The sequence below is a fragment of the Balaenoptera ricei genome, chromosome 3, assembly GCF_028023285.1.
Source record: "Balaenoptera ricei isolate mBalRic1 chromosome 3, mBalRic1.hap2, whole genome shotgun sequence".
Classification (NCBI taxonomy): Eukaryota; Metazoa; Chordata; class Mammalia; order Artiodactyla; family Balaenopteridae; genus Balaenoptera; species Balaenoptera ricei.
In genome coordinates this window covers 4,906,613-4,919,002 of record NC_082641.1, presented here as the reverse complement: position 1 = coordinate 4,919,002, position 12,390 = coordinate 4,906,613, and the positions used below count along the sequence as shown (strand labels likewise).

The following is a 12,390-nucleotide window of genomic DNA, read 5'->3' as shown; positions in this document are numbered from 1 at the left end:
TGCTTCTATAAGGACCAATCCTTGAAAGATTATACACAATCCCTACACCTGAAGGCTGACCAGACTAAACACGATTGATTTAAACTTCATTTTTGCCAGCAGATTGTGTACACATCTACCTCAATATCTCTACCTTATCCTTGTGTTTAAGTAAAAGTAACTTGTTTCCATTAACATGTGACAGTTATTCTAGCATGGAACTAGAACTCAAGACAAACACCTAAGTGACAAACATAGCAGAGGTCAAGAGCACGCATTTTATGTAGTTTTGACGAGCCCCTATCCTACGGACACAGACCACACCTTGACGTCTTAGGGTGATGGGTCAGTTGCAATCCTTCTGGGTCTTTAACTTTTGCCTTAAGGAAACCGTGCCCCTGGACACAGGTTACCCAGGCCACCGCAGTCAGCTCCCCCACCAGCTGGGGTTGGATACGCTTCAGGGAAGGGTGTGACTGGACACACGTCCATCTCCGTCGCCAAGAGAAAGGCAGAGCCAGTGCCCAATTGATGGAGGACCTTCCATGCCTTTGCCCAAAGGAAAGGGTGCACATTTACTTGGGATGAAGTGAACAACTTAAAGTAGATCCTAACAGCCAACTCAAGCTGTCAGCTCGACCGTACCAGATCAATCTCTTTGTTGTTTCCAAAAGAATGTATTGAGTGTCAGTTACCTGCCAGGCACAGGGCTTCAAGACTTGCTGCTTGTCTCATCACAGCAGCCTCAGCTGTAAAGAGTAGCTTCATAATTTTAGTTTAGAAAGTGGAAACAGTGTCTGAGTGGCCAAGTTCCTTATCTACACGTGATGAGAGGCAGACGGGATTCAAGGCTGTTTGATTCCAAAGCCCGTGCCTATTCAACACCAAAATAGTCATATTTTCAGATTTTAAAAGAAAAGTATGCTCTTGATTGGAAAACAGTTCCAAATATTGACACAGGGCTGAGAAGTTTCTCTGATAAACAGTATAAAATAAAAACTGAAAGCCAACTAGTGTGAAAAGTTGGCTGAAGTATCTTTTAAATTGAACTTAGGTTATGTGAAAATTGTTGCTTTCTAGAATTACTACTCTATAAGAGTTTTCCAGAGAAGTGTCTCTGTAATTCAGTATTAGTTTAGGCTACAGTATTGTGCTAAGCACACAATTTCAATTATGTTGAGAAACTTTAATGGGAATCATCAGCAAACATGTTTACAAATCTTTTTAATGCATATGGCAGCTGAAGGAGAAATCTTCTAAATCACACGAATGCTTAATTAGATTTGGTTCAATTACATTTCATTGACTTTTTTTTTTTAAAGATTGATTGATTGATTGATTGCTATGTTGGGTCTTTGTTTCTGTGCTAGGGCTTTCTCTAGTTGCAGCAAGCGGGGGCCACTCTTCATCGCAGTGCGCGGGCCTCTCACTATCGTGGCCTCTCTTGTTGCGGAGCACAGGCTCCAGACGCGCAGGCTCAGTAGTTGTGGCTCACAGGCCTAGTTGCTCCGCGGCATGTGGGATCTTCCCAGACCAGGGCTCGAACCCGTGTCCCCTGCATTAACAGGCAGATTCTCAACCACTGTGCCACCAGGGAAGCCCTTCATTGACTTTTATAGAGAATACTTGTGACATGCTTTAAAGTTTTCATTGGGCAAACCACAAATAAATCAAAGCAAATCAGAGGGGACCACGTGACAGAGAGCTGCCCACAGTGGACCACAGAGGATAACACATATGGAAACCCAGAGAAATTCCGACAAATCCTGAACACAGACTATGCAAGAACACAACAAACATTCCGTGGAAAGACATTTATTGGTTTTAAAGTCTTTTCAGCACCATTGTTTTCCCCACGAGGACAATGCCTCTAGATTATTTGACCCGTGCATTCACCTCCTTTCAATAGTCAATATTTCTTTCCTATTTATTTTACGGCACATGCAATTCCACCCACCCTTTTGAGCATCACAGACTAGGACAACTGTGGTGATAGTTTGAAAGTTTCCAGTAGCCTACGGCATGTAGATTAGCATCCTACCATGGTCAAAATGGCGACAACGTTCATGAAAAAAATCACTTCGGTAAAAGAGACAAGCAGGAAGTGAAACCAAGCATAGCAGTTTACAACGGTTCTATTTTAGCTCAGTTAGTGTCATCACAAGTGATTGCCCAAGATCTAGAGATACAAAGTGATTGCATGTCTACAAAGCAGGACAGCCAATTTACCTCCCATAGAAGAAATGGGGAAGCACCTCCTTGTTTTAACTCTGCAGGACAAACAGGGTGAATCTGCAGTGAGAAGGAGTACAGGTATTTATTTTCTCACCGCATACTGCCTTCATGACCCAAGAGGATGACCTTGGAACCAGACTCCTCAAGGTCCACTCTACTATTTGTTTAGCACTATTATGACCTTGTGATAAAATCTGGGTTACTTTTGGATCTACACTTTTTTCAAATACTCTGCCTTGATTATGTCTCTTTGGCCAGCACACTTTGCTCCTGTGTTTCTTCTGGAACAGAGCTAGCATTGCTTATTTCCTTACCTATGACAACAGTGTTTGGCTCTCCCAGTTCGTTGGTCACATACTGCAGGTCAGATGGGCCCTGGCATTGAGTGATATTCAATACTATGTAAACTGGAGGCTGCAAAAATCAGACAGATAAGATAGAATATAGCATCATAGCATAAAGTTAAGGAATGAAGCTGTACATTATTTTAATGTCTTTGGAGGGAAAAAAAAGTATTGATCGTGGCCACATGGACTGAGCTCTAAGCCCCTCGCCATGGCTTCCCAAAACAGTAGGGAGTGGAAACTGCCCTTTGCACCAAGTTGCTTTCAATGCAGAGTGGATGACTTTGGGTGATTCCCAGCCAGCTTGGAAGATCTGTGGATCTTCTGACCCAACAGTGGGCTAAAAGGTGTGCGCTTGGATGTGGTCCATGTGAATTGCCAAATGGTCCATAGGAAGCATCAGGGAGGACCAGAAAGCACCACCCAGACAGTGGGCTTATCTTCACCTCTCCAGTTGACTTTGGAAAAGCCACTCAACCTCTCTGGGTTTATGGCCTCCACTGTAGGGTGTATGAAGTTAGACTAAATGTCTCCTAGATTCAGTGGGTCTGCCCTCACTGCAGTTGGGAAGCAGCCCTGCTTCTCTAGAAAGAAAATTCCATGAAAATTCTGCATGCTCTTAGGAGGGTTCAGATAAAACACGGAAAATCCAATTCTTAGGGAAGGGGCCAGCTCCACAAGCCATGTTAGGCTGTGGGGTTGGACTCTGTCCTGCCTCCTGAAATCAGATCTGCAGACAGGGTCCCTGCATGGGAGAAGTGACAAGTGGCTGCCCAGTTCCCCCCTCCAGAGCCAGTGTGGATGGAGACCGTGTCCGACTCCTGTCCTTCCCGCTCCCCCAGCCATAGCTCAAACCTGACTCACTCTGAAATCTTCCCTGGTTATCAGTCAGGGAGCCTCTGGCCTTGCACCACGTCGACAACTGCTGCAACGCAATTTAGCATTGAGCTGTCTGTGTGTTATTCTTGTCTTATGAGTTTCTCCAGGAAGGAGCCATGTCTTTAACTTCTACATTCCCTGTATCTGAGTGGGTAGAGAGATGCTCATTAAGTTTGGTTGATTGACTTAAAGTAAGGGATTGGGGACAGAAAGCCAGTGTAGGGTTACAAGATAATTGTATTTGAACCATTGTAATTGCTCAATCTGAGTCTTTATCCAAGTATGTTCTAGTGAAATCCTGTTGTTATTATAATTTCCCCATACTATAAAAATGACACATAAAGTTCATATGACAATATTTGGTTCCCAAGCACTTTCCCTCATTGTTTAAGTTAATTCTCATGCCAACCTGGTAGGAGTTTACGGCCGAGGAAACTGAGGCTCAAGCAGGTGACGTGACTTGCCAGTATCACACAGACACTGTGGGCATTTGTCTTTCTATACCGCGTCTTTCTCACGAGGCCACGGATTTTCCTCTCATGAGATAAGGCTGAATTGTGAAAAATGGAGTAAATTTGGGGGCTGAAAAATTGAGGCCTACTTTGGTTTTGAGTAATGAATTTTAGGTATTGTGAGTCTTCCAGGCACTGTGTGTGTGTGTGTGTGTGTGTGTGTGTGTGTGTGAGTGTGGAACCTTACTGCTCACGGAGAACTTCCTAAGCGGAAGTAATTCTTGATCTTCATGGAGCCGATGAGCCACGTGCAGTCCCACGCACAGCCCTTGGCCCGCTGTGGAGGGCACACCCAGGAGCAAGGGCAGTCAGTCCAGGAAAACCGCTGAATGGAAAGGAGGCACCTGTGAGTCTGTACTTTTCCCTTCCCTTGGTTCTGTGGCCACTGGCTGGATTCAAGTTCCTGTCCATAAGCGGGCGTGTGGAGCTGGTGGGCCGTGGACATCTGCAGGCCCGTCCAATTACTCCCCTGCTGTTGGCCTGGAGAGGGATGGATTTCTTGGCCTGTGTGGGAATGTGAGCCCAGCAGGACCCACATGCGGGGTCATCGGGAAACTTCCATGGCCAGCGGGCTCTGCTGTTTGGCCAACACTGCCATGTTTTTCTCCAGCCCCCAGAAAGGGAGTTCTTGCTTCAGACTAAGAGTCAAAGCAGTAGTTGAATTTTAAATTATTCTCTGCTGCTTTTAAAATAAGAAAGTCTTACCAATTTCAGTGAAAAATAATATTTCTTCTACTAGAGTATTTTTTCTATAACTTCCAGTTTCTAAAAAACCTATTGGAAATGCCATGGAAAAAAAGTCAAGTTTAGGGTGTACAGAGAGGTTGGAATTGAGCCAACGGTCTCCCTTCCCCTTGCTGTTGGCAGTAATCTCTCCCACCCTTAGGTTATAAGTCACCTCCTGGCTACACCTGAACCAACTCTTGGCCAAGCTCTTCAATCAGCTAATAAGCAGCACTGAAGTGACCCAGCTTTGGATATACAGACATATGTCCAAATATATACATACATTTCTAAAAGAAAGTTGTTTTTATTTTAAAATTTGGAAGAGGAAACTATCTGGAAAGAAAGAAACTCAGGTGCTCTGCCGAGCCGGTGTTTCTGCCCTAGATCTTCAACATCCACCGTGTAATTCCATTACAACCAGGAGCCCAGGGGCCCAAAGACCATGGGTTAAACGTCAGGTTTCCAGGATGGAGAATTCCGCTGTGGAGGATCAGGTGAATGGACAATTTAAGTTCATTGTCATCAAATTTCATGACTATTATTACTCACAGGGAACTTGAGCAGGAGGTCAAGCATTTTGGCTGCATGCACAGAACTGCATGTGTATCTGGGGCACATCAGAACGTTGTAAAAAAAATAAAAGTAGCAATAAAGGGTAGATTTAGGGGAATGACCAAACCTGCTGGAAGGAGCTGACCCCCGTCCTTTGAGGCGTGGTGTCTCAGATCTCTGATCACCTGGGTGAGTGAACAGGTCTCTGAATACCCAAAACTGCCTGAAGAATTTAATATAATCAGCAAAGAAAATTCCCCTTCCTTCATAGTGGCAAAATACAATTGGCAACATCCAAGTTTGGCCAAATCATTCCCTTAATGCTTCCAGTTAGTTTCTAATTGTCTCTCTGGTTGCTTCTGGGGGAGATTTTAATCCACTGGATTTTTGCAAAGACCATGGGTTCCTAAGACTCTTTTCCTGCACCTTGTTGCAGAATGCTGTCGTGGTATTTGTAGTATTTGAAATATTAAATTTTGAAAATAGATTAAATATTTTAAATGGAAGGATAGCCCACAATGACTGGATTCAGGTATGCATGATTTTATTTAAAATGTGTCCAATAAGATTTTTCCACTTGGAATGAACATTTTAACCTCTTTCCGCATATTATTATAAACAGTGTTTCCTCAATTCATGGTGTTTCTTAGAAAGTTCTAAGTAACTTAACAGAAGAGAAAAATGAAATTGTGGGGAGTTAAATAACAGAAGTTTATATCCTAGCAAGGGTGCTCACGCATCCCAGCCTCGGGGACACACAAGTGACTACTGGGCCATGCAAATCATCGTACGGTCACTGGGTCTCCTTTGGCAGTTCTGGCATTCCCTGTCACGAGCACACAGGAGAAAATGAGTAAGGTGACTTCAGTGAATGGGACATTGTCTTTTGCTTTTGGTGGTGGGTTGACCAGCAGAGAGAAGACAGGAACACAAATGTCGTAGGAGCATCTCAGGATATCGGCAGAGACTGTCCGCATCTCACCACCGTTGCTCTGAGCCCCAGGGAGGGCGCCCCTGGCGTCTGCACCGTGTGTGCCCCATCATGGCCACAACACGCCCCGCTTCACCCACGGGCACGGGCTGAGCTGTGGACAACACACACACACACACACACACGCTGCAAAATCAGCGTTGGGAGCACGGTTTAACCAAGTGGGCAGTTGTTGTTTTAAATCACTAGAACCTGGCGATGTTAAATTTTTGTTGTCATGAGCCAAAGGTCATAGCACAAATGAGGTCTACATGTCATGACATGGGGCCACAGGAAGACAGGTCTTCAAGTTATGTTGACCTGCCAGGGAGAGAAACAGAGATACAGAGCACAGCAGACAGGTACTGGTGATGCAGGGCGTCCCTGTTACCTACGAACGGCGCCTTTTACATGTAAACGGGTCGAGCGTGGGGCACTGAGTCTCCTGCCTGCTCTTCGGAGGTGCTGTCATGGAAAGAAGCTAAGGGCCAAAGTGATGGGGCGGGCGGAGGGGCAGGAGGGCTGGGGAATGTCACCATCTTGACGCTTGTTCTAAAGTGACTTAGAGATGATCATTCATTTATAATCGAAACCTAATCCCGAAGAGCGTTGGCTCCCTCTTTCTCTCTGTAAACACATCTGGTCATAAATAACTTAAACGTCTCCTTGGCATTCAGGATTCAGTTCCGGCTGGAGTGAAAAAGGATGAAGGATGCTCAGCGTGGAGGAGGAGATGTCGGGTATCCGTGTGTGTGCAGAGGCGGCTTAAGCGTCTAATGCACGTTGCAAACATCAGCCATCAGAGACGGGCGGGGTGACCCAGCCGTATTTTTCATGAGTCTTCACCAAACTCTTAAAGGTAGCTTCGGCTTCCTTGCGACTGAAGGACTTTTTTGATTTGCCCGCTTTCCTGCAGATCCGCCCCTGAATGAGAGGAAAAGATAAACCGGGTTAGGACCCGTCAGCAATCCCGATTCCCACCCGCGTTAAGAACACACAAAGTGGCGGGGATTTCTGATGTCTGAACCAGTGTGATGAAAGGAGAGATACGGAACATCACAGCTTTGTTACCAAATGGATGGAGGAGTCCAGTGGCGGGCAAGCTTTTTGGGGAGAGAGAGACACGCGGGCTGCTGGCGTCCTTGGAACGAGCTAATCCCAGGATGCTGGAAGGCGGCCACTGCTCCAGGTCCCGCGCCCAAGCTGGGAGGACCAGCTTTATCAAAGGAGCATCGATGCAAAACGGAGCCCGTCATCCCGGAGGCAAAATGCTGTTCTAACTTCCCTTCCCTCCCACCACAGAATGCCTTTAATGATAACTTAGAGACACATGTTTATGTATAGATGTGTATATTTATAGATTCATGCACACACTTTAAAACTCCAACTTTTTATGTTCAAGCTCAGCAGCGATGAGTGACTTTCTTGTAATTCGTGCCATGAGGGAACCAGTTCCTGAGAAGATGGTAGGGCCATTTACACGGAGGCGGAAGCCTGTCCTCGAGTCCCCAGCGAGGGTTCCAGGGGAGGCCAGTGCTTCCTCACACGATCGCCGGTGGTGGGGGGGCTGGTGCCGGGAGAGGTCCACGCCCCTCGCAGTGACCAGGGGTGCTCTGGTCTGAAGGACGGAGCCTTTGGGTCTGCAGTGACCAGAGGGTCTGCTTCAGCTCAGGATGGACGCAGGCTCTAGACCATGAGCGAGAAGGGACCAGCAGACACCGCCGAGGTGGCCGTGTCTCAGGCCATCACCACCCCTCCAGGGAGCCCTGGGGAATGAGGCTCACTCGGCCTCAGAGGGAACGGGCAGACAGAGGACCACGAGGAGGTGGGCGGGGCTGGACCCTCCATCAGATGAGTCGGCACCACTCTCACTGCTCCCGGCTCAGCCGCTCCCCACGACGCCCCCTCGCGGCCCATCAACGGACACGCTCTCTCAGCCTCTCAGCTACGATTCCTCGCACTTGACTCCCCTTCGCCCGTCCTGGAAGATCTGCTTGTCTTCCCGAGCGTCCCACGCACGTGTTTTGTGGGCGGGATGGAAACACCCTGAGTTTCACCCACTAGCAAATGCGTGCACACCGTTCTCAGCAGTCTCCTGTTGTTTATGAACCTTCGCTAACAATGCTCTCCGGACAGGCCCTCGGCATGTAATATTTTTGTTGCAGCACACTGCGGGCGTGTGCCATCTGTGTAAGGGGACCTGAACGGGACCTGGACCTCACCCCCAGGGCCTGGCTGGGCTACACCGCATACCTGTTCCCTTGCACAGGAACTGAGGGCAGCAGCCATCCCGGTGTGTGTGGCTTGGGGACCAAGGTCCTCCCATCTTAGGTCTCTCTGATAACCCACCCATAACTCCCCTGGGAAGACGTCTTCATTCACGGGGAAAATGGCACCGGATCCCTACAAACTGGGAATGGGAGGCTGTTTCACATATCTAAATTCAGAGCTTATGGTTCCTTTTTAACATTTGTCTTTTCAACAGTGGAGACTCAGAGCAAAGCCCAGTTGGCGGGGTGGCGGGGGGGGGGCGACTCAGAAACCCAGAGCTACTGCTTTGCTCTGGCTGCTCTGGACATCACTCTGGCTGAGCTTTTCCATCCGCCGATCAAGGGCAAGACCACCTCTTCTAATTAGCTGCTTGGTGCACAAGAAATGCGCTGCTAAAGGGTGAAGGAAAACTGGAAAAGAAGACAGGAAACCACCATTTATTGACTTACAGAAACTTCCCCCTGTCTCTCCTGCTTTGCTTATGTGGTGTAGTTACACTTATAAAAAGAGACTATGAAAAGCTAATGCATTTATAATCATCATCATGTGGGTCAAGATCAAAGTCCAACGTTATTTCATTAAACACAGGCAAATGCATCTTTGCAGGAATGTCGGCATCCGTTTTTACATAAGTGGGAGCAAGTATCAAGGGCTATTGTTCTGTATAAAATGCAAATTCTAACCATCTCTATCATTCTTTTCTATAATACTGAAAATTTATGGTATGACTTGAGAATTCTGAACTAAAAGCAGCCAGACAAATACAAGCTCACAATAATCTTGGAATATTCCAACGCTCTTGGCATGAACATATACTTTGCTAATTCTTTGTGAAAGTGTCAGTTGTTACAAAAGACAACAGATAAACCCCCAAATGAACAGACCAGTCTTTGTTGCCTCTTCTTCCCGAGAAGAATTATGAACATAAAGCACCAGCACTTGGTCAATTCAGCAGCCGGGAGACAGAGACCCTGTGTGGCACTCGGAGGTCTTAACATCTTCACTGCACTCAGCTGGCCACAAAGCACTCCCCTCTCGCCCCCTGTCTTACGCCCTAGTTTGCAGCTAACAAATATCTTTCCATAGATCACCTGTCCTCCTCTGATGGGCTGTTTAAGCATCACCCAGCGACACACTGGGCTCGAAAACCGGGGCGGCTGAGCTATTCTTGCTGAAATGCCCTTGAGGTGCCCACTGCACCAAGAAGGGGAGGGTCACTCTGTCCACCCAGGGCCTCTGATGGGCCAGGGCCATTCTCACGTTGAACCAACTCCCATTCTTTTTTTTTCTTTTTCTTTTTTGTTTTTTTGGCCACGCCATGCAGCTTGCGGGATCTCAGTTCCCTGACCAGGGATTGAACCCTGGCCTCGGCAGTGAAAGTGCCAAATCCTAACCACTAGGTCACGAGGGAACTTCTTTATTTTTTTAATTGAAGTATAGTTGATTTACAATGTTGTGTTAGTTTCAGGTGTACAGCAAAGTGATTCAGTTATATATATATATATATATATATTCCCAGAATATGTGTATTATATATATATTCTTTTCCATTATAGGTTATTACAAGATACTGAATATAGATCCCTGTGCTGTACAGTACGTCTTTGTTGATTATCTATTTTATGTATAGTAGTGTGTATTTGTTAATCCCATACTCTTTATTTATCCCTCCCCTGCCTTTCCCCTTTGGTAACCATAAGTTTGTTTTCTATGTCTGTGTGTCTGTTTCTGTTTTGGAAGTAAGTTCATTTGTATCATTTTTTTAGATTCCACATATATAAGTGATATCAGATGATATTTGTCTTTCTCTGTCTGACTTACTTCACTTAGAATGATAATCTCTAGGTCCATCCATGTTGCTGCAAATGGCAATATTTCATTCTTTTTATGGCTGAGTAATACTCCATTGCATATATATATCTATATCTATCTATCTATCTATCTATCTCACATCTTCTTTATACATTTGTCTGTTGATGGACACTTAGGTTGCTTCCATGTTTTGGCTTTTGTAAATAGAGCTGCTATGAACATTGGGGTGCATGTACGTTTTTGAATTGGTGTTTTCTCTGCATATCTGCCCAGGAGTGGGATTGCTGGATTATAGAGTAGCTCTATTTTTAGCTTTTTAAGCAACGTCCATACTGTTCTCCATAGTGGCTGTACCAATTTACATTCCCACCAGCTGTGTAGGAGGGTTTCCTTTTCTCCACATCCTTTCCAGCATTTATGATTTGTAGACTTTTTGATGATGGAAATTCTGACTGGTGTGAGGTGATGCCTCATTGTAGTTTTGATTTGCTTTTCTCTAATAATTAGTGATGTTGCAGCTCCCATTCTTCCTTCCAGGGTACAGTCTCCTAGAGTCTGGATTTCGGGGAAACCTTCAGCCTAACTCCTCTGACCCTCTGTATTTTCCTCTATAAATCAGGGACAAAACCCACTTTACAGCATCATTATGAATGTCAGATAAGATATTGAATTTGAAAACATTTTGAGAATTTTAAGGTGCGTACAACCAAAACTAAGAACAGTTTTTCTTATTTTCCTAACATTGATATTTCTCTCATCTATTTCCATGTAACTAATAGAGAGTCTTTTCTGGAGATTTTCCTTCAAATAACTCTTGTTTTCCCTAAAATACCTCTACTTGTATTTAATGCCAAAGGACCTGATGTGACAGTTTACTTAGCCCACTGTGATAGCTCTGTGCAAGCATTAAGAGGTTAGAAAAGTAAACTCTCTCTCCTGATTACAATCAATCTGTCTTGTTCCAGATTGTAAACGTAGGGTTAAGTGCAACCATAGGATTCTGACCTAACAAATCTTAAAAATCTCAAAATCTCTCCATAATATTGATGCCAAGCAATTCTAATGATAACACAGTTCTCTGGGGCTGCATCTGTCAAACAAAATCATTAGTTGGTGCTTTGGTTTGACCTTTTTTTTTTTTTTGCTTATAGCTTTTTGGGGGGCCAATCACAATGATCAACATGAAAACATTTCCACACAGCTAACAAGCGACCCCAGACTCAGGTCCTCGGACAGGCCACCTGGTCTTACGTGGCTTTCATTACCCTGTTGTGCACATTGAATTTCAGTCTGGCTCTGTCACTTCTTCACCTCTTGTTCATTCATTCATTCATTCATTCACTCAGTATGTTGGGTGCTGGGTTTAGAAAGACAAAGTGATCCTGGCCCCTGCCTATAGGGCCTTAGAATCATTATGGGGAGAGAATCGGGGGTGTTGTTGCTGCTGAGACAGCAGGGGTACGTTGGGGTTTCTCAGCCCCAGCACTGTTGACAGCGTGGGCTGGATAATTCTTTGTTGTGGGGTGTTCTGTGCACCACAGGATGTTCAGCAGCATCCGTGGCCTCCGCCCACTAGATGCCAGCAGCACCTCCTGAGCTATGACATCCAAACTGTCTCCAGACATCGCCAAATGTCCCCTCAGAGACAAAATCACTCCTGAATGAGAGCCACTGGTGAATGGAATCAAGACGGCCCAGAGCAAGGAGGAGATAGTCCATCTCTATTCACCGCTACAAGTCCTCCCCGGGTTAGGAACTGTGCTGGTTACTGGGACTGCAGGGCTTTCTAAACTGGAAACGAGTTTGGTCCTCATGGAACTTACAGCTCAGAGGGGAGGATGGATTCTACCTTGCGGGAGAGGAAAAAGAAGGGGTAGTGTTTGTTGTCTGTGTGGTCAGAAAGATTTCCCCATTTGAAGACACTTGAACTGAGCCTTGAAATACGGGTAGTAAATGTTTATCAGGTCATGGTGGGTGAAGATAAGGGGTCCAAAAGTGGTGGTTGAAATATGCAGCTGTATTCAGAGAAGGATGGGCAGACACTTGGTGAAGCTAGGGCACAGTGTGTGTGTGTGTGTGTGTGTGTGTCTGTGTGTCTGTGTGTTGGGTG

The 12,390-nt window shown here is 45.7% G+C and overlaps 1 protein-coding gene across 1 annotated transcript in view; it reads right to left on the bottom strand.

Annotated features, from left to right (window-relative positions):
- Window positions 1–5,754: 5,754 nt before the first annotated feature.
- The window catches only part of UBE2QL1 (ubiquitin conjugating enzyme E2 Q family like 1), a 45,317-nt gene continuing 38,681 nt past the window's right edge, over window positions 5,755–12,390 (bottom strand). The window contains exon 2 of the mRNA XM_059916078.1: window positions 5,755–7,121. Coding sequence (XP_059772061.1) covers window positions 6,990–7,121 — 132 coding nt within the window. The 3' untranslated portion in view covers window positions 5,755–6,989. The remainder of the gene's footprint in view (window positions 7,122–12,390) is intronic.